Source organism: Octopus bimaculoides, chromosome 3 (genome assembly GCF_046866305.1).
Source record: "Octopus bimaculoides isolate indiv1 chromosome 3, ASM4686630v1, whole genome shotgun sequence".
In the NCBI taxonomy this organism is placed as follows: domain Eukaryota; kingdom Metazoa; phylum Mollusca; class Cephalopoda; order Octopoda; family Octopodidae; genus Octopus; species Octopus bimaculoides.
This window is the reverse complement of record NC_142930.1, coordinates 66,012,521-66,036,408: the sequence shown is the minus strand read 5'-3', so window position 1 is coordinate 66,036,408 and position 23,888 is coordinate 66,012,521. Positions and strand designations below refer to the sequence as shown.

The following is a 23,888-nucleotide window of genomic DNA, read 5'->3' as shown; positions in this document are numbered from 1 at the left end:
AGCATTTCTCTTGAACCTGCCTCACAGAAAATATTATGTCCATTGTTTCTCACTCAGGTTTGAAACCACACTGTTCTTCAGGAATCACATGTGAACACACATTCTCAACAAGACGATCTAACATGATCCTTGAAAGTATCTTCCCAGTATGTGCCAGAAGAGTTATCCCTCTAGAATTACCACACACTGCTTTTGGGCCCTTACCCTTGTATACAGTGATTAGAATGCCATTTATCCATTCTTGTGGCACAGAAGATTCATTCCAAACTTGAGTTATCAGGTTATGAATTTCAAATGAAATATGATACTCACCTACTTCCAGAATTTCAACTGAAATACCATCCAATCCAGGAGCTTTACCTGATTTCATTTTACATAATGCCAGATTTACTTCTTCAATGGAAGGTGTATCATCCATGCGTTGCACTATCTCTCTTTGCAGAATATTGTTTATGATATTCATGTTCACTAAACACAGATTGTGGAAAAGATCTTCAAAGTGTTCTCTCCATCTATTCATTTTTCCAGGAGTATCTTTAATAACCTCATTTCCATCTTTTGACTTCAAGGGAACATATGATGATGAAGATTGTGGTCCAAAAGCTTGCCGCAATAAACTATAGAAACTTTTAATGTCTTTCCTGTCATAGGCTGCCTGCACTTCCTCAGACAAATTTCTCCACCTTAAAACCTCCTGAATTCTTTATGCAAGTCTGCTTTCTGAGACTTGTACAACTTTTCTAGTTGCACTTTGTTCTTAATGTCTGGGTCAAGAAGCTTCTCATGAGTGAACCTCTTTGTTGCTAAATACTCATTTATCACTGTATCATTGGAATCAAACCAGTCTTGGTACTGTCTCCTCTTAAAACCTAACACCTCTGATCCCATTTAAAAAATTCCATCCTGGAAGGATTGCCATGAACTTTCAAAATGAACATTGCTGAATCTCTTCTGAAACAACTGCAAAACTTGTGGTTGTTTTAGCTGCACTACATCAGTTTTCTTTGGTACTCATACACCTGCACTACGAATCTTCTAACGGACCCTGAACTTGAACTTGGCCCTAACCACTTTGTGATCAGTATCACAATCAGCACCTCTCAATACTCTGAAACCACACAAATCTTGTAAGTCAGCTTTCCGAGTTAATACAAAATCAATCATGTTACCTTGCTTTGATATTGAGAGAATACAGGTAGTTTTATGTTTCATTTTATGATGAAAGAAAGTATTCCTAACAATCGACTCTTGCTCAGAGAACATTTGTAGCCAGAGCATCGCATTGTTGTTCACCTTTCTTATTCTATAACACCCAAGTACATTCCAAGTACTCTAGTCTCTACCAACACATGCATTAAAGCCACCAACTACAACCAGCTTCTCATTCAGAGGGACTAACAGAATACTTCTTCTAAGCTCCTCATAAAATGCATGGATATTTTTCTGACTAGTTAAAAGTGTAGGAGCATAAATAGAGAAAACAGTTACAAAACTAGAAATGATCTAATTATAAGTCTCACAGAGAGATATAAGCAGCAGTGTTATGATAAAGTAGTTGTTTACTGTCAACTTAATGTGACAGACCCATTAAGAGAATCATACTGCTGCTATTTAGCCCTAAGAAGCTAGACTGCTTCCTGTTGGCCTTGACACATTTCCTATGTCCTTATATTTGTGAAGGGGAGACAAGCTTCCCTACCCAACTTCAGTCTGCATTCAGAGACATGTTTCTGAGTCGTCCACAAGAAAGAGAGATCCAGAGTCTCATTATGCATGTATTTATGCTTTGTGGTTGCAAATCACTTCTAATTGCAAATCACTTCTAATTGCAAACCCAACACCACCTTCCCTTTTCTCTCCCTTTGGCTTCCCAACCCAGAATAATGTGAAACCTGCCACTCTATCAACAAGATGATCTTCATCTGAACATCTTGTTTCAGATAGAGCTGCAATATCAATATTAAGACACCTTATCTCCTTAGTTACTAGAGCTGTTCTTCTTTCAAACCTATCTGCTTGATCTAGAAGAGTTCTCACATTCCAACAGGCCAGGTTACGAGAAACCTTATTCCTTGCATACTTGTTATCATTGTTTATATCAATTCTTTGTTCATTCCTGCTAAACTAACCAGCAGAGAGGACAGACAATTTTTAGTGCACCTTTTCTAACACCTTCCCAGTATATCCAGATGAGCAGTGTTCTCCTTAAAAAGGCTGCTCAGACACAGGATTCTCCACCAAAAACAGTTCCTGTCCATTGAAACATGTTAGCAATGTTAAGATAAGAACCCTGCTGCCTTATATGCAGATTTGTAACTGTATGCTTCCAACTGGTCAAGTCTGCATATGTTGCCATGCGTCTATCATCATAGGACTTATGATAATTGATGATTGTACGATGATGGTGTTTTGTTGTCGACATCTGTACTTCATTGGATTTCAGTGACAAACGCTTTTACAACACTTTAGCCATTCTCTGGATCAAAATAGTAGATTCTAGTGACAAGCAAAGCAAGATGACTAGTACTAAGTTGACTGCAGGTTTTATATTGGAGTACCTTCTCCTAGGCTTTTCCTCAAAAGGATACTGCAAGCTAGCAGTGGTAAGTCAATTTGAATTCAGAGCTTTATTCTCCTATACTGGTTATCCTAATCATGGCTTTGTTTCAAAACAGGAGCCCAGTCTGCCCCAATCAACAGTCATGGCTTTAACAGTGCAGTCAGTTATGGGACTGTCATTATCATGACCTGGTTTTATGTCAGAGTGTCCCTCTCCTAGAAGAGTTGCCTTCACCATGGCTAATGAGCCTCATCTCCCCCCCCACCGCCCCCCCCACCGCCCCCCCACCGCCCCCCACCGCCCCCCCCCAAAATATATATATATATATACACATATATATATATATATATATATATTTATAAGCGCAGGAGTGGCTGTGTGGTAAGTAGCTTGCTTACCAACCACATGGTTCCGGGTTCATTCCCACTGAGTAGCATCTTGGGCAAGTGTCTTCTACTATAGCCTCGGGCCGACCAGAGCCTTGTGAGTGGATTTGGTAGACGGAAACTGAAAGAAGCATGTCGTATATATGTATATATATATATATACATATATATATATATATGTGTGTGTGTGTTTGTGTGTCTGTGTTTGTCCCCCCAACATCGCTTGACAACCGATGGTGGTGTGTTTCCATCTCCGTAACTTAGTGGTTCGGCAAAAGAGACCGATAGGATAAGTACTAGGCTTACAAAGAATAAGTCCTGGGGTCGATTTACTTGACTAAAAAAGGCGGTGCCCCAGCATGGCCGCAGTCAAATGACTGAAACAAGTAAAAGAGTAAAAGAGTACATATGTACACATTTAAAAAAATGCATATATATATATTGCTCCCCAGATCATCACAGAATAGCTGCTGTATTTCATTGTTGGCTGCAACCTTTCCACAACATATTTTTGATCACAGAGTCTCCAGACCCCCACTGTCAGGAAATATAACAAATACAACAGAGAATATGACAGTGTCCCAAAGTGCTAGTGGCCTCTCCACCGTCTCACTGGTCCAATCTTTGCTCAGCCTGATATTGACTGGTTGAAGAAGTGGCTTCCTTCTTGCTGCTCTGCCTTAGCAGCCAGGTTTGTGGAGACACCTGACAGCTGTACTGGGACTAACATCAACTTGTTCTGCTATGTCAGAAGTCTTGCAACAAGAATTATCTTCTGCACTTCTCTTAACAAAGTGAAGGGTCCTGTCAGAGGGCCCTGATCAACCTGGGTGAGGTAATGTGGACTCGTTTCCCTCTCTGGTGAATTGCACACTTACACTATTAACTGTAGAAAGCAGAATCCCAAGGTTTTCTGTGATTTTATGCTAAGTCCACTTTCAGATTGACCCACAACATGACCTCTTTGAAATTTGAACAATTCCAAGGCATCTTTTGTATGTGGCATAAATAATCAGTCACATACAGAACCAGAAACATAAAAACGTCAATTAATGAAATATATAAAAAAACTTCACGTTAAAATAAACATAAAATGATGTTTCATAGGGTGTCTGTTTACTTCTGTCATGTCTGTGTATATATTTATATATTTATATATATATATATACATATCATCATCATCATTATATGTATGTATGTATGCATGTATGTATATGTATATATATATATATATACATATATATATGTATATATGTGTGTGTATGTGTGTGTGTGTGTGTGTGTGTGTGTGTGTGAGTGTATACATATATATATATATGTATATGTTTGTATGAATGTAGGTTTCACATTCCTATTCAACAAAACTATTAGACTGCAAAACACAACTACATGATGCATGACCAGTTATAACAAACAAAACCAATAGACCATAAAAACAATACATGGTACATGATCAATGAACCATAAAAATATACATTCCATACCATGTATATTTTTGTAAAACAAGAAATTTTCTGAATAAGACAACATAATCATTTTCGGCTGTGTGGTAAGTAGCTTGCTTACGAACCACATGGTTCCGGGTTCGGTCCCACTGTGTGGCACCTTGGGCAAGTGTCTTCTACTATAGCCTCGGGCCAACCAAAGCCTTGTGAGTGGATTTGGTAGACGGAAACTGAAAGAAGCCCGTCGTATATATGTATATATATATGTATGTATGTGCGTGTATATATGTTTGTGTATCTATGTTTGTCCCCACAACATTGCTTGACAACTGATGCTGGTGTTTTTATTTCCCTGTAACTTAGCGGTTCAGCAAAAGTACTAGGCTTACAAAGAATAAGTCCTGGGGTCGATTTGCTTGACTAAAGGTGGTGCTCCAGTATGGCCACAGTCAAATGACTGAAACAGGTAAAAAGAATTTAAAAAAAGAGTAAGCAAGAAATATGACCCATGATCCAAAGAAGAAAAAATTCTCACAACAAATATGGGTTTTAAATCATTAAAAATAAAAAAATAACATGTATAAAGAAAGCAAATTGCAAACATCTGATAGAATCCAATGGGGGCAGTGGGCAGATATGGTGTTTTTACAAGAGATATGATGTTTTTTAAGAGAGAATTTTTTTTCTCTATGATAACTGCTCTGAATTTCCCTTTAGAAGTTAAATTAAGTTAAAATATATCACAAATATATTTTAACAACCTAAATTTTGTTTCTTCTAAATCACTGCTTGTGCTGATGTTGTTAAATTTATTCCGGCCAGGCAGTCGAATAGTGCAAATCAATCACTGATGTCGACTGTTTTTTAGTTAAAGCCATGACTTTAATTTGCCTTGGGTTATCTCTCTTCAGTATTTCCCATTGAGGAAGGCTAAAGTGCCAGAAACAGCCATCTAGGAGTCTAACAGGGGGTGACATTGGACAGATATGGTGGTTTTACCATGAGAAAGAATTTTTTCTCCATGGTAACTGCAGTGAGCTTGCTTTTAGAAATTAAAATATGTCACAAACATATTTCAATTAACCTACAGTTCATTTATTCTTAATCACTGCTTGGCTCTGATGCTGTTTTATATATATATATATATATATAATGGACTCTCCCATTGTTAGACAACATATGACAGTTTGACAATTTCTTACCGAACAACCACACAGATGATTTGTTTATAGTGATCAAATGTTTGTGTCGATATAAGCTCACTCCCTCCATCAAATCGACATTACTTATGCAGGTGCAACTGGGTGCCACATGTCAGATGTCGAAATGATTGCTTTATATATGTATATAGGTGCAGGGGTGGCTGTGGGCTTCCCATCTACATGGTTCCAGGTTTAGTGGCACTTTGGACAAGTGTCTTCCACTATAGCCCCAGGTCGGCCAAAACCTCATGAGTGGATTTGATAGACAGAAATTGAAAGAAGCACATTGTGTGTGTGTGTGTGTGTGTGTGTGTGTGTGTGTGTGCATGCGTACGAGTGTGTGTGCACGTGCACACATGTGTATGCATGTTTAATAAGGTTAGCAGGTTAGAAATTTATTGATTGTGTATGTATGTGTGAATGTATGCATGTACATGTGTGTTAGTGTAACTCTGTGTGTGTGTGTAATTCAAAGAGCTAACTTTGCCCCATATGGTGTTACATTGATTCTGCTTAAGCATTTTTCAGTGTAGAAGGTGTTTGTGTAATTCTCTGTCACTTACATTTTGATACCATGAAATCCATAAGAAATTCATCTGATTGAAGTCACTACATTTTATTCTTGGTAATTATTTTCTCAGTTTTTGGAGAAATAAAGTTAAAATTTAGAAACTAAATACTGCAAACCATTTCGTGAAGAGTTCTATTTATTTTTGTCTTTTGATTGTTTGCCACCTGAGACAATAATAACAATGTTTTAACTTTTCTTCATATTACACACACCATACACAATTCAATGCTAATCTTTCCATGCATGGTTTGATTTTGTTTTACAGCAACATGGGTTGGAGGTGCCTACATCAATGGAACAGCTGAAATTATCGTTCGTGATGGATTATTCTGGTGCCAGGCACCTATTGGATATGCCCTGAGTCTTATCTTTGGTAAGTTAGATTTTAATTAAGATTTTTCGACTTTCAACTAAGATTACTAAACTATGATCACACAATCATCATATGAGGGAGAAGTTGTTCTCTTGTGACATACACAACAGTGACTAACATATTTACATTTGAATCATTCAGAAAGCATTAAGAATAAGTATGAAAATAATTGTTTCAGATCTTTCTTCATTGTTTTGCATAATTTTTTCCCATACTAACATGAATACAGTGGAAAAGTTTGGGATTGTCATGTAGTCGCAACTATTTAAGAGGAACATTAATCCTGTTGATTTTGCTGGGCTTAAAGTGCCTATGGGATTTCATGAAGGCACAACCTTTTCCATTAGACCAAACTAATGAAAGACATATACATAATGTGTGTGTGTGTGTGTGTGTGTGTGTGTGTGTGTGTGTGTGTGTGTGTGTGCATGAGTGTATGTGTATTTGTACCCTTCTCAGGGTCACACCACAATGGCTACAATAGTAAGTTTTAAATTCATGCCTACGTTATGATTAATAGTTCAGTACATTAGTCTCATGGCCATTACGATTCATTCAAACATAAATTTGCACATGTCTTACTATGTGGAAAAAGGATCCCTTTGTGATAAAGGATTCTCTTTCCATGTAGTAAGCAGATTGTATGAAATATTTTAAAAGTCTAATGTTACATGATAATAAAACAGGAGCTTTGAATGTATAGGGCCTGTAGAAGCTGGAGTGAAATGAGACAAGCTTGATCCAGTGTGTAACGTTGATCTTTACTAATCTCTGTTATTTATCCTTCATGTTAAATGAGGGTCAGCTGAAAAGTTCATAGGCTGACAGAGATACTTTTATGTAATGTGATCATATGAGGTTTACTTTTCATCAAAGTCTCCCTTGCAGTCCACACATTTCTTCCATTGGTGTTACAGTGCTTGGATCAGGAAATGGTGGTGGAGATCAACAAGTTCAAAGCCACAGTCACATACAATAACCATTGACAACAAGGATTTGTCTGCTGGAGCATTGTCCTGATGAAACAGGACCCCTTTCTGCAGTTTTTCTGGGCATTTGGTTTTGATAACCTTTCATAACTGCCTCAGCAACTTGGTATAGTACTCTCCATAGATGGTGTGGCCTTTTTGAAGATGTCAATAAACACATGTACATACACACACATATAAAGGCATAAAACACACACAAATATATAATACACACACACACACACACACACACACCAACAGTAGAGGACTTGCTATAAACAAAGCAGCCACCCACACACACACACACACACACACACACACACACACACACACACACAATAATATTGCATGTTGTTGACATCGTAAAAATTTATAAACTTTCAAGAGAATGTGAACAAATTCTTTTGGGGAATATCTTGAAGCATACACATAAAGCTATAAATGATAATATGTGAGTATTTCAAGATATTTCAAAAATAAGGAATGTACATATTTATATATAAATATACAAATATATATATATATATATATATATATATATATATATATATATATATATATATATATATATATATATATATATATATATATATATATATATATATATATATATATATATATATATATATATAAATATATATATATATATATATATATATATATATATATATATAGATAGATAGATAGATAGATAGATAGATAGATAGATAGACAGACAGACAGACGGATATAGATATACACATTCACATATACATACATGCACACATATATACGTTACATGCATATATATTTATGTGCCTGCATACATACATATTTGCATACAAAGATTATAGCAGTAATCAAACAGGGGAATACATACCATGTGGAAATTACTAGATGTACACCATGGAGGTGAAAGAACCCAGAGTCAGCTATTGCAGATCATGGAACTATCAAGAAAAATTCCAGCGGACTTTCAGACTGAACCAAGATCTATAACAGTTCCACAGAAAGACTAGTGAATATCCCACGATAAGCTATATGAAAGGACTTAGAGAATATTGGGATAAGAAATACCCAACATCCTCAAATTTTCATAGAAACAATTACACCAAGTTACATTTGTTGAAAAAACATCTGTTACTTATATGTACTTAGTCAGGACTGATTTGTTAGGTGTTAAAATATGAAAGAGAATACTTAGTTATCAATATCTGTTGCAAAGTATATATTTATAGATAATATTTTAATGAAATTTTAAGGCAGCAAGCTGGTAGAATCGTTAGCATGATGGGCAAAATTCTTAGCAGCATTTCATCCATGTTCATATTCTAAGTTCAAATTCTATCTTGGTTAACTTTGCTTTTCATCTTTTTGGGATCAATAAAATGAGTACCAGTTGATTTTGGGGGTTGATGTAATCGACTTTACTCCTCCCCCAAAATAGTTGGCCTTGTACCAAAATTAGAAACCAATATTTTATGAAATTCCAAATTATATACTGCAGCAACTTGACCTTTTAATGATGTGTTTACATTATGTTACATAGATGGCTACATATATATCTATATATAAATATCTATATATGCACACTTAAAGATACACACACGCAAATATACACGCACGCACACACACACACACACACACACACACACACACACACATTATCTGAAAAGTTTAGTATTAAATATCCATCACAGCTGATCTTACCAGGCGGTTTTAAATACAGAATACAATGGAATGTTAGGTAAAACTGTGATTATATAACTTTACGCTCATCAGAGTTAGCCAATATGGAGGGGAATATGGCGACTGCTCTCTGTTGGATTAGCACATCAGGTCAGCTTTTATTAGCTAAGAAAAATATGTTAGATCTATGAAAAGCTGTTGCGTTTGTGTGTGTGTGTGTGTGTGTGTGTATGCACAGATGTGAGTGTATTATGCACAAGTACATCATCTAAACATATATTTGTATAAATTTATGTACATATTTTTCAGGTGGTCTTTTCTTTGCTGAAAAAATGCGTACACAGGGTTACGTTACCATGTTAGACCCTTTCCAGATTAAATATGGTGAGCGAATGGGTGGTTTGTTGTATTTGCCAGCCCTTCTTGGAGAAGTGTTTTGGTCAGCTGCAGTACTTTCAGCTCTTGGTGTGTATAATCATTATATATATATATATACATTAATTTTTAAAAAAATATGAATTAAAATAAATATTTATTGGATTGTCAGATAAATTAATTCGTTTTATTTTTTTTGTTTCTCATTTATTATAAACCTTATTTTTCATCAACCATTTTAAGAAATCAGTCAAAAATATATTCTTCTTCATTATTCATAACTTCTTGCCAACATTCCACAAGCTTGTCAATGCCTTGATGGTAGAAATCACTGGGTCTTGATTAAAAAGATTTATCAAATCATGTTTTCAGGTCTGCATTGTTATTGAATGAAATGTCTTACATACTGTTGGAGCACAACCAAAACAGATGATAATATGAAGGCACCATTATTAGGAGAATATAGGACTTTCAAACAGAGCTCTTGAATACTGTCTGTAGTCAAATTAGCGTCATGGGGGCAAGTGTTGTCATGTTGAAGAAGCACACTGGTTGCCTGAACAATTCAGAATTTGATGAGAACAGTATCAAACTTATAATATTGCATTACAAAGATGATATTGACCACAAATTAATAAATGAGTGTCATCAGTTCAAAGAGTATTTACACCTTAGGAAATCCTGGAACACAGAAGAGAACACATCATCTAAAATGCAACGTACAGAAGTTCTTCAGCTTACTTATGAGTAACAATTAATTGAAGTGTCCCCTTATATTACCACTGTGCATAAGCTGTATTTGACAATGCCCATCACAGGCTATGAAGCAGAAAGGAATTCCTCAAAGCTTTCCTTTGTTAAAAATAAATTTCGGTCTACTATGACTGAAGAGCACTTAAATTCCTTATGCATATTGTCTCTAGAAAATGACATTGCAAGGAAGCTGTCATATGACAAAACTGTTGCTACAAAAAACGGAAAAAAGAGTATTTTGTGATTTTCATATGTATCTTAATGATGCATCATGCATGTATATAATGCTTCCCTAATTTCCAGCCCCCATAACTCTAAAAGTATAAAGCATAGCCTGGAAAATATCTGTAGTGATGTGCCATGCAACAACCACATTGACAAAGATATCGGTGATTACCCACACCTTGTTTCTGGTGGATAGAGAGGGCTCACTTTCAGACTTATTTTTAAGGAGTCCACATTACAACTTTCTGTTGAAGAGCGTAGGCTCAAAACATAAAAGACTTTCTCACCCTCCTGAGCGTTAAACTAATACACCTGTTTGTTGTTTATACACCTGTCTTCATCTTTTGATTTTTGTAAATTTCAACTATGTGTATATATATATATATATATATATATATATATATGTGTGTGTGTGTGTGTGTGCAACTGCACATATATGTATGTGAGTGTATTGTATATGCAATCATATCTATATATGCATACTCTAAATGCAATCATATCTATATTCCATACTCTAAACATATATCATAATTTCAAATGTTGTAAATAAACCTGTAAAATAGAAATGTACTTCTATCTATTCCTTCAAGATCAGATGATAAAATAGAATTTAAAAAAAAACAGAAGAAGAATTAAGTTAGAGACATTACATACAATATTTTTGTTCCTTCCTTCTTTTTACTTCAGGTGCCACCTTGGCAGTAATTCTTGAGCTTGATACAAACATTTCCATCATTGTCTCAGCTTGTATTGCCATATTCTACACACTTTTTGGTGGACTCTATTCAGTCGCCTATACAGATGTGCTCCAACTGTTTTTCATCTTTTTGGGCCTGGTAAGTGAACATATGATTCTTTTAATTACTGAGCTAATTCATTTTATCCTTATTTGGTTTTTATTCACTGGGTTATGGTCATGCTAGGGCCATAATTCAGTAATTGCTTTTAAAGGTTTTGAGTCATTATGTTGATTTCAGTATTTAGTTCAATGTTCATTTTATTGTTCTCTCATCCTCAAATGGCTGAATCTACCTTTGAGTCTGAAGAAATATCGCAAACAATCTCAATCACTTTACACTGATATAAACAAATACAAACAGATTGGCCATATGTGTGCATGTCTGTATGCACACACACACACACACACACACACACACACATGCCTACACACACTCAAATAATCATATATGCATATATAGACATGCACATACACACACACAAATATATATAGCTATATAGATAAAGAGATAGATAAATATATCCATGCATATATATATTTATGTATAATATGTATGTGGTCTGCTCAGCTAACCTGCTGAGTGGCTTCATTTGAAAGCTAAAAAATGAGTGCATTATACCATTCCAATAGTCTGATTGATCCCATGATCATGTGATGTATGTATATAGTGCATATATGTGTATGTGTGTGTGTGTGTATATATATATATATATATATATATATATATATATATATATACACATACACACACATATATATACATATATGTATATAGGTATGTGTGTGTGTGTATTTATTTATATATATATATATATGTATATATATATATATATGTATGTATGTATGTATATATATATTTTCATTGGGCTACTATACAGTTTTTATCTACCATATTTCACCCACAAGATATTGGTCACCTGAAGCTATAGGTGTTTTCTATATGATATGGCTGTGTGCTTCTTTGTTTGGAGAATTTATTTAGTTGTTTATAGAATACATTAGTTTATAGAGTATATTTTGGTATAGAGTTTCATTAGTTAAAGTGTTTATTTGTTTATAGAATATATCAATTTATGGTTAGGGTATCAGATTGAAATGCCTCAGTGTATCCATTCCAGTTTCTTGTGCAAATATCCACGAACTTCCAGATAGATGTTTCTTTTGATTTATCTGAAAGATATAGTGGTTTCAAATTTTGGCAAAAAGGCCAGCAATTGACTGGTTCTTATTTTATCGACCCTGAAAGGGTGAAAGGCAAGGCTAACCTTGGTGAAATTTGAACTTAGAATGTAAAGACAGATGAAGTGTTTCTAAGGATTTCGTCTGGTATGTTAATGATTCTGCTAGCTCACCACCTTATCTGAAAGATATATTTAAAAAGAACAATACAGAAGAGTTTAGGACTTAACACCAAAACCTCCTTTTAAAGAGATGACAGAAATAGCTAATTAAACTTTATCTCTTTTTTACAGTGGATTTCTCTTCCTTTTGCCATGACCCATAAAGCAGCTCACAACATTGCAATTAATGCCACAACTAACTGGATTAAAAGTGTTGATGCCAAATATATTGGCAGTTATACTGACAGCTATCTCTTACTGATATTTGGAGGAATTCCTTGGCAGGTAAGATAACTTCCATTTTCATTTTAATTATACATTTGCATTTTTTTTATTTTCACTTCACAAAGATTTTGAATAATAGCATTTTTTTACCAGACACTTATAAAATGATATCACCTTAACAAACATTTGTGAATAAGAGCATCTTTGTCATATATTTGTAAATACTAGCACATTATCAGACATTTGTGAATGATGGTGCTTTATCAAATATAACAGCACCTTATCAGACACAGTCCCATCGTAGTTATTTGTGAATAATACTGCTTTATCAAACATTTATATTTCAAAGAGATACCCAATGGTTCACTGCATGTTTTACCAGAGAGCAAATGACTGAAAATACTTGACCACTTGTACTTTCTTTAGCATAGATACTTTTCCTCTGCCGTTTCCTGTGCAAGCATGGGGCAATAGATGTAATATGATCTTTATAAGATGATATATCTGTATATGTGCACATATCTCTATTGTTATTATTATGTGAGAGGGCAAAACATCCCATCAAAGTGACACTGGGGTACAAATATATGAAGCCCAATATACCTATCATGGCTACCTATCTGATGAGGAAACACCAGACACATGCATCACAACCATATGCACACAACATGGTGATCTCATATTGAGATAACCAGTGCATGACCTTGCAGGTGGGGGTCCAGTTAGAATTTAATTATATAGTAATTCTAAAGAATAATCTTGTATAAGGATATATAACTGTAAACTCATTTCTTTATTAGTCACAGAGGGCCCAGTATAAAGGGGACAGTGCATGTACAGGTAAAACAAGTGGGACATAAAACATAAAAGAATGAAATGAATGAAAATGAATTATAAATAAATGAAGGTGCAATGGCTACTTGAACCCCACTCTCGAGCAGTACCATTTAACTGTTCTTTATCAAAACGTTTTATCTTTCTTTTTGTGATAGCAGGTGTGTAGTCTTTTCTTTTTTTTCTTTTTTTTGCTTTTTTATGAAATTAAAATTTACATAGTTTATACAGGGTTTCAAATCGTCATAGTTCATGACTGGAGGTAGGGCATCATACACCACCTCCACTCCTAATGGGTCAATGTTTGACCTGAACAATTCTCTTAATTTAGCATATCTTTCCTTGTCTATCAGTATAGATTTAGTGTTTTCTGTATATTTCTCAGCCAACAATTTCACTCTGATCACCGATTTGAACTTGGTGATTTTTCATTGAAATGCAATGCTTTTTGTGTATGTCATAATAAACGGTTTGTTTTTATGGGGCCTTTTGAGGAATCGTGTGCTATGCCTGTCTGTCTGTTTGTCTACAAGGAGAACTCTGACTATTTGGGACGGTTTTCTTTTTTTTTTTTTTGTTGGTGTTACTGGTGGTGAAGTATGCTGTGTGAGTGTATCTTGTGTGTTGTGTTTGCTGTACAATGACTTCTGTTTTACTATTCTTCCTCTTCTTTTTGGGGCTTTTCAGGGGGTGTATTTACTGTTTCCTTTCTCTTTCTTTTGGGTACTTTGGTAAATCCCTCCTCCTCTGTGTCTTCCATACTCTCTTCCTGGGCTGGGTTTGTCATTTCGGTACCCCGACTTTGTTCATGCTAGTTTCCTCTGATCTCATTGCTTATCTGGTGGGTACTTTATTTTAATGTGCCTCTTTTCTCTGCCGTGATAGCACGTTGGTGGTCTGCCTTCTACCGCCACTCTCAGCTTTATGTCTTCAGGCAGCAACACCTCTTCTGCTATTTTATTCAAGTCTTGCTGGGTGGCTTGGATAACCATTTCCAGATTGTAATCCCATCAATTCATTTTCTTTGTTCTTGCCACTTGTAATATCTTTGTGTCCTCATGGGTTCCGTGCATCACAGCTGCTACCAGCTGCTACAGCTGCTTCAGTTTCAGGTGGCACCCTGCCTATCTTAATTCTTGCTACTCTTTTGTCACAGTAGGTTGGCAGGAACACCCATTCTTCTGATCTCAGTGGCGTGATGGAGTAAATTATTGCCTCTTCTTCGGTGGCAAACCTCATTTCCACTCTGCCATATCTTCTTCCTCTCGTATAGAATGTTGCAACACTCTTCACTTCTTCCAGACATTTCTCTATGGCTTCCTCTGCTGCTATCTCAATCTTCTTACTGGTTATGGACAGCATTCTGTAAACCACTGTCCTCTGGAGGGGGTCAACCTTAAACTCGACCCCTCTTTCTGGATCAGTTTCTTGTACTCTTCCAACTTTTCCGGTTCAATTATAACTTCCGACACCGCCAGTGAATCCATCGCAGTGGTACGGCTTCCAGCCACTGAGACGTAGCTCCTAGCATGGGTTCATTCCAGTTCACAATACACTTTTTTTTCTGGAATCTCTTTTCCCCAAAATGGGGGAAAGAAAACAAGCAAAACAGAGGCCCACAGGCAAAACAGCAACAGTATTCAACAAAATCCAACAACTAGGCATACTTGCTAGGGAGAACTTTCAACAAAAGATAAGACTTATCTGCAACAGAATCACAAGTGGACTGCTACTTACAAGTATACAAGAAACTGTAAACTAAGCAGCTTAAAGCTGATGGCTGGTGTGGAAACAAATGTGATTTGCTATTAAAGCCTGCTATTTCCCAACCTCATCTTATATATATATATATATATATATATATATATATATATATATATATATATATATATATATATATATATATATATATATATATTATATAAAGCAATATGAAGTAATTCCAATACTCTAAATTTCATCTCTTGATAAAGACATTCTTCAAAAATAATGTTTTTTACTCCAAGCAAAACTTAAACCACAAACTTTGTCAAAAATATTTTCAATAATATATTGGGTTGGCAAGAAAGTAATTTCATTTTCCTCAACTAGAGTTATGACTTTTATTAATTTGAAAGAGTTATGATTTTTTTACCTTTTGATATGTGATAGCTGTTACTTTTAGTTTACTTTAGAAGTAAATTGTGTGTAATTTTTATTTCAGTGTCAATTATAACATGTAGTGCAAAAACGAACATTTTTGCCATATTTTGCTTTTTTATTTCCATAAAGACAAGAAAGCTGTTGAGGCTCACAAAGAGGTATGTGATGTTTATGGTGTTGATTGCTTAACAGAATGCACATGTCAGAAACAATTTTAAAAATTCGGTTCTGGAGATTTTTCACTCAAAGATGACCTACTGAAGTTGATGATAACTGAATCAAAGCCGTAATTGAATCTGGTTGTCATATAGCTGTGCGAGAGATTGCAGAGAAATTAAATGTATCACACACAACAATTGAAAATCACTTAAAATGTCTTGGACTCGTTAAGAAGCTCGATATTTTGGTTCCACATAAAATGAAAGAGGTTCACTTAACACAACGAATCAATATTTGTGACATGCATCCCAAACGCAATGAAATCAACCTTTTTTTTTAAATGCATCATCGCTGGTGATGAAAAAGGAATTGTCTATAATGACATCAATCACAAACGCTCATATTCCAAGTGTAGTGGACCAGCACAAACCACATCAAAAGCTGAATTGCACCAAAAGAGGTCATGCTGTCAATTTTGGTGGGATTACAAAGGTGTTGTGTATTTTGAACTGCTTCCAAGGAACCAAACGATCAATTCAGATATTTACTGTCAACAACTAATGAAACTGGAGGAAGCAATCAAAGAAAAATGGCCAGAATAGGCAAATCGGGAAGGAATCGTGTTCTACCATGACAATGCTAGACCACACATATCTTTGCTAACTTGTGAAAAATTATTGGAGCTTGGTTACCATTTATTTCGAAGTTTGCAATAATGAGGATGACTTGAAACCACACTTAATTCAGTTTTTGGCTGATAAGAAGTTTTATGAGTGTGGAATCATGAAGTTGCCAGAAAGATGGCAAAAGGTTATCATACAAAATGGAAAATATATAATTGATTAAAGTTCATTTTTTTAAAAAAAAAAATGACTTTTATTTCACACTAAAAAATTGAAATTACTTTCTTGCCAACCCAATATAACAGTATGACTTAACATTCTCTCAGTTAGTATTGTCCGAGCTTTGCTTCTAGCTTGAAGTCAATCATTGAACACTGTTTTTATAATTTTAACAACAAAATACATTCTCTGTCTTTCCTTCACTCTCTCTCTCTTTCTCTTAGTTTTTATCTTGTTTATATTTATTTATAAATTGATCATAATTGTTTTTCAAAAAACTTGAATGAAAAAATATACCTTTTTCACGAAACTTACTGTAATTAACATCAATTTACCTTCTGTTTTTCAGGCTTATTTCCAACGTGTACTATCATCCAAGTCTGCATTTAAAGCAAAAATGCTGTCATATATTGCAGCTTTTGGGTGCATCATTATGGCTCTCCCTGCAATCCTCTTTGGTGCTGTCGCTGCCTCCACAGGTAAAACAAATGTTTCACAAAGTTGCACAAAGGAACATTTTAATATATTAATGTTATCTAATAAAACATACTTTTTATGTATTTGTTTTTATAAAATTCTTGATGTGAAATCGTGTGTTGAAACAAATATTGTTACATTTGGGGATGGTGACACAGTCTGTGACCTCTTCATCAACTCTCTATGCCATGTGTCTCCTCAGAATGTGACAGAAGAGAAACTAAAATAGTAGTAATAAAACTGAAGTGAAAGCCAAAAATGTAGTGTGCATGTTTACTTGGTGAAATATGACCATCCCCAAATATAATAATACCTTTTATATTACTTTATAATGTCTTTAAATCTTTCCAACCAAGACAATCTTTAGCCAGGTCTGTTTTGAGGTGTAGGCAGACTGGGCTGTTTTCCAGGGGTCTCATGGGTTTAGGGTCATTATTCTGATCTATATATGTTGTGGCTGCTGTCAATAAATAAATGTGATAGGGTTCATTTCATTGATTTAGGATGGCTTTGTTTTTAATAAGTGTCATCAAAAACACATGAATTTCTTTCTCCTCTAAAAAGTCTGAATGACTAAAAAGTCATTTAGAAAGTCCCTGAAACCCAAAACCATAGTGAGCATCTGCTAGAACTAGCAGCTAAATCTCCTTCAAATTGCACTCTGTCATCTTAAAAAATGAAAGACATATTAGATAATATCGTTTTAGACAGACTGAGTAGGAAGAATGTATTCTCCTACATGAATTGAGTGTTTTCTCTTACATATTTGTACTTATATATATATCTGCTGGAAACAAGTTAGTGCAACAACTGAGTTGAGGACATCTATTGAGACAGAAACACATGTCCACAGCTGTTTTTTTGTCAACAGACAATCAGAATGTCTTTCCTTGATGGCATATCAATTTTGAAAATTTTCTGATTCTTGAAATAATCTCCTATTCTTATTTGGAGGTAACTGCTTTACTTTCTCTCTAAGCAGAAATAATTTCAGTGAATCGAGAATTTTATGGTGTATGATACTTAATATAGCTTTATTAATCTTAATTGCCTAAATACATATATGTGTGTGTGTATGTATGTTTAATTTAGGTTCTTCTTGAGAGGGAGTTCAAGCCGGTCACTAACAAAGCAACAAAACTTTTAGTTAAGAAAGTCCCTGATATTTGTAAATATGTGGTTGAGTTGGTGCATTGGTTGAACTGTAAATGCGTACACCCAAGTACAAGCATCTATTCACATAAGAATCTCAGATGGAGAATTTTTTGGAATGTTTTACAAATCTTTCCTGTGTCACTAACCGATTGGATTACGAGAATCTGCATCGGTTTTTTTTTTTTTTTTGCTCTTTCTCCATGAAACTGGGTATTTCTAGGTTTTTGTGCAAATTTGTTGGTGCATAGCCTAATGCACCTATGATAATAGGTACAAATGAGAATTCATAGTCAGGGTACCAGAGCTGTAAGTTCTGCGTTAATTCACCATGTATGTATGTATGTATGTATGTATGTATGTATGTTTGTATGTATGTTTGTATGTATGTTTGTTTGTATGTATGCATGCATACATATATGTGTGTATGTTTGTATGCATGTATGTATGCAGGCATACATGTATGTGTTTGTGTTTATATATGCATGCATGTATGTATATATCATGTTCTTAATGTCTTAAATATTTTTTCTCTCTTTTCAGACTGGAACCAGACTGAATATGGACATGCTCCAGAAGGAAAGAACTTAAAACTTGTCTTGCCTCTCTGTTTGCAGTATATGTGTCCTGATTTCGTTTCATTTTTCGGTTTAGGAGCTATATCTGCTGCTGTCATGTCTTCAGCAGATTCTTCTATTCTTTCAGCAGCTTCCATGTTTGCTCGGAATGTATATAAGCTAATCTTTCGCCAAAAAGTAAGTAATTTTTTTGTATTGACTTCTTTCGGGTCTTTGAGTGTGTAAGGTTTATGGTTTGTAAGCTTAAAATTTGATGCTTGAATTTATTTTGTTTCTATGTACTTAATTCAATTTCATCTCATAAGACACTAGAGTTTGAACCAACAAGCAGTAATGCTTACCAGTGAAATTCACAAAGAGAAGTTTGCAAGTTTAGGTCATTTGTATGTTATGAGGAGAAAAGAATATCAAAATTTCACAGGTAACTCATTCATAAGAGACTCTTTCACAAGTGACTTTTTCACAAGTGACTCTTTCTAAGGGAGAAAGAAATTTTTTTTCAGAAAGAATTTTAAAAAAGTTTATTCTCCTCACAAAGTCCCTGATCAATTCTGGTACATCAGCATCATCTTCCTATTGGATGGTCTGGCTCTTCATCAAATATGACAACATGAGTTCCAGTTAATTCAATCAACCAAACAGCCTGCTTGTGAAATTAGCATGCAAGTGGATGAGCACTTCACAAACATGTGTGCCCTTAACCTTTAGGAGACGACAATCCCACTCTATCAGCCAAAAAGTTGAATGACAAAGAATAGTGTATTAGTTCATTCAATTTCCTACAGTAATATATATATACTTTTATATATGTAAAGTAATTACTTTATTTTTTATAATGTTTTGAAAAATAAGTGCATGCCTACTGTAGAGCAGGTGAAAAGGGCTCCATATTCTTGGCATTGAAACTCCAAATGAGGCTGTCTCCAAAGGATTAATGTAGCTCTCAGAGAGATTCAGTGTGACACAGAATGTGACAAGGCAGGCCTTTTTGAATTGTAAGTACAACTCATCTTTGCCAACTGAGTAGACATGAAATAAAGTGTCTTGGTCAAGAACACAATGCACTGCTAGGAAATGAACTCATGACTTTATGCCATTGAGCCAAATACCCTAATCACTAAACCATGTGCCTTCACATTCATTAGATACAAACTTACTTAAATCGATGGTAAACCTTATCAGTTTCAGTTTTAGAAATGTTATATGTAACAGTCTAGAATCATATCCAGGAATAAATTTATATTCACTTTCTGCAAGATAAGGAGCAGAAACAACGAATATGTTAGCTACAGGTTGCAGGATGTCATAGAGTGAGTTTTTGACTATCAGCCAGGAACTATACATAAAAATATTTTAAATTGCTTCCAAAACAGATCTCCAGGTTTGCTTTAGAAGCGATTTAGGATAACAGTAAACAGTTTGAAGTGTTTTTATACAAAGCAGCAAGCAATACTAGCCCAGATTTTTGAACAGCACTTCAATGTGGGTATCGTTTAGCAATTAATTAATCTGAAATCTTTTCTAGCCATTAAGATGCAATTTTAACTATCTTATATCTGTGATTCCCCCATTAGAGATAATCTGATTGTTTTCCTTCTCGCTACTTTTTTTATTAACCATCAAAATTTTCTACTCCAAATTTCAGCAATTATTTCTGAATCACACGGTCCTTAATTTGAAGTAGAAATAGGAGTGACAGTCCTCTGACAATTTTACTTTTAACTCTCTTAATGCAAATTGTTATATCTTGTGCTAAAATTTTATAACTATTCATCAGGTTTTTGTAAATGTTGTCTTTGTTTTCTTTTTCAGGCATCGGATCAAGAAATCCTTTGGGTGATGCGTGTAGCTATATTTGGTGTTGGTGTGCTCGCAACTGCAATGGCATTAAAGGTGACATCGGTCTATGATCTTTGGTATCTTTGCTCCGATTTTGTCTACGTGATATTGTTCCCCCAACTTGTGACTGTTGTGTATTTAGAGTGGGCAAACACGTATGGATCGTTAGCTGGCTATATAGTTGGCATATTCATGCGCCTTTCAGGTGGGGAACCCACACTTTTTATTGAACCCATCATTTTTTATCCTTTCTATGATGAGGATGAACAACTTCAAATGTTTCCATTCAAAACCTTAGCCATGTTTCTTTCTCTTGGAACAATAGTGGGTGTTTCATACATATTCAAATACCTCTTTGAGAATGCCCATCTACCACGGCGCTATGACGTTTTCATGTGCATTGTCAACATACCAGATGAAGTTATTGCCCTCGCCATGAGAGAACCAGCCAATGAACTGACAGCAATTACACCAACACTAGAAATGAATGGTAAAATTAACCCAGCACTGAAGATATCACAAGAGGATCTGGGTGTTAAAGAGCATGTTAACTATGGATACATTGGAACAACATCAGATCCTACTCTTGGATCAAATGGTTAACCATATTGGAAGTTACATAGTCAATATACCCTGGTTTAGAACAAATGAACAAAAGCCATTGCAATAACCCTCAAAACAAACCAGTGATGATGGCCAATGTGGCAATGTCTTTGAAAACGATCAATGACATTACTATAAACATGCTACTTTTTAGAAAAGGGAGACAGTCTTTTAAATATATGTTCAGAATATTGTTATCATTGTTGATGTTGTTGATAATACTGCTATGTTTATTTCTTTATTTAGTAAAATGACATTGTTCTTTTTTGAATCAACCCACCGACAAAATAATATTAGAGGAGGACAAAATGTCCATGTGGATAAAAAAAAATTGAATCATGTGTGTTTTATCATGGGGTAGGGTTTATTAATGAACCAACCATGTGATCTATGGGGAACCAACCAAATCCACCTCTGCTTGTTCCAACACATTGGTTAAAAAATATATATTTGGTTTTATTAGCAATATTTGGTTCTCCATGATTTATTACAATGTTCTTTTCAAATCTTGATGTACATAGTCAAGAGACATTTTACTAAAGTGAGAAATGGTTGGATTTATTTTCCTAGTTTTTTTCCCTTTTTATGTATCTTGCCTTTTTTTTAAGAAAACTCATTCATACAAACATTAATTATGTATTTCTAACTTATTATTTCATGAAACATTACAGTGTTAAAGGAATCTTATAAATGTTTACATCTAATCTGTTGGCATTGATATTTGTATTACAAAATGAATGTTAACATCTGGTATGCAAATGTTTAGATCTTGTTACATCTGGGTCCAAAAGTGTTTCTCAGTTTCTCAGTTAATATTAATGTTAATGTTAGGTGATTTTGTTGATGTTGCTGAGAGATATGTATATATATATATATATATATATATATATATATATATATATATATAAGCACATATATGAATGTATATATATACACATGCATACATACATATGTATGTATATGCATATATATATGTATGTATATATATATATATATATATATATATATATATATATATATATATATATATATATATATATATATATATATATATATATATATATATATATATATATATATATATACACATATATATATATACATATATATATCTATATACATATATATACATATACATGTATATACATATGTATATATATCTATATACATATATACATATATATATCTATATACATATATATATACATATACATGTATATATGTATATATATCTATATACATATATATATATATACATATGTATATATATATATGTATGTATATATACATATAAATATATATGTATATATATATGTATATATGTGTATGTATATATATATGTATATATATATGTATATATGTGTATGTATATATATATGTGTGTGTATGTATATATGTATGTTTATGTACATATAAATGTATATACATATATATATTCACACACACACACATATGCATATATACATATATATATATATATGTTATACATACTCACACACACGCACACACACATAGTGAGAAATTCAAACATTTAAAGACAAATTAATTTTCAAAACGAAATAATAATTTTAAAAATTCATGTATATGCATATTTGTGTGTTTATTCACATAGTGGCACATATATGTTCCCATTCCTCTCCCTTTTTCTTTCTCTTTCTCTTTGTTTTTAACTATATCCTTTTTTCTTTCACTTACATTCACACACACTTAAGTATGCATGTGTATGCATATATACATATATATATATGTATATGTATATTCATGCATACATATGCATATACATACATACATACATACATACATAAATATACATATATATATAAATATATGCTTATATATTTATGCATATACTCGTGTGTGTATATATATATGTATGTATATATATATATGTGTGTGTGTGTGTGTGCGTGTATGTATACACTCACACACACGTACATACATGCATATAGATGTATCCAAATAATAATATGTTTGCATAGATACATTGATGTATTGTGTGTGCACTCTTACTAAAAGCAGATTCTCATTATAGAAATCTGCAAAATGCACAAGAAGTTGCATATGTATATATGCATGAAAGCATACACAATGCATCTGTATATACATGCATACATATATATATATATATATATATATATATACACACACATACATATATATTTAGATATATATATATGCATATATGCATATATGTGTATGTATATGTGCATGTATACATATGTGTTTGAGTATATATATATATATATTTATTTATACGTTCGTATACATATATACTTATATACACACCTATATATAGACATATATATATATATATATATATATATATATATATATATATACACACATATATATACATATATATATATATATATATATATATATACATATAATATATATATATATATATATATATATATATATATATATATATA

The 23,888-nt window shown here is 33.7% G+C and overlaps 1 protein-coding gene across 5 annotated transcripts in view; it reads left to right on the top strand.

The window, feature by feature from the left end:
* Window positions 1-22,088, top strand: part of LOC106879548 (high-affinity choline transporter 1) — a 226,910-nt gene extending 204,822 nt beyond the window's left edge. For all 5 annotated transcript variants that reach the window (XM_052966391.2, XM_052966389.2, XM_089349121.1 and 2 more), the window contains exons 4-10: window positions 6,430-6,537; window positions 9,483-9,638; window positions 11,214-11,362; window positions 12,738-12,890; window positions 17,157-17,286; window positions 18,980-19,191; window positions 20,827-22,088. In XM_052966391.2, coding sequence (XP_052822351.1) covers window positions 6,430-6,537; window positions 9,483-9,638; window positions 11,214-11,362; window positions 12,738-12,890; window positions 17,157-17,286; window positions 18,980-19,191; window positions 20,827-21,456 — 1,538 coding nt within the window. In that variant the 3' untranslated portion in view covers window positions 21,457-22,088. The remainder of the gene's footprint in view (window positions 1-6,429; window positions 6,538-9,482; window positions 9,639-11,213; window positions 11,363-12,737; window positions 12,891-17,156; window positions 17,287-18,979; window positions 19,192-20,826) is intronic.
* Window positions 22,089-23,888: the final 1,800 nt, after the last annotated feature.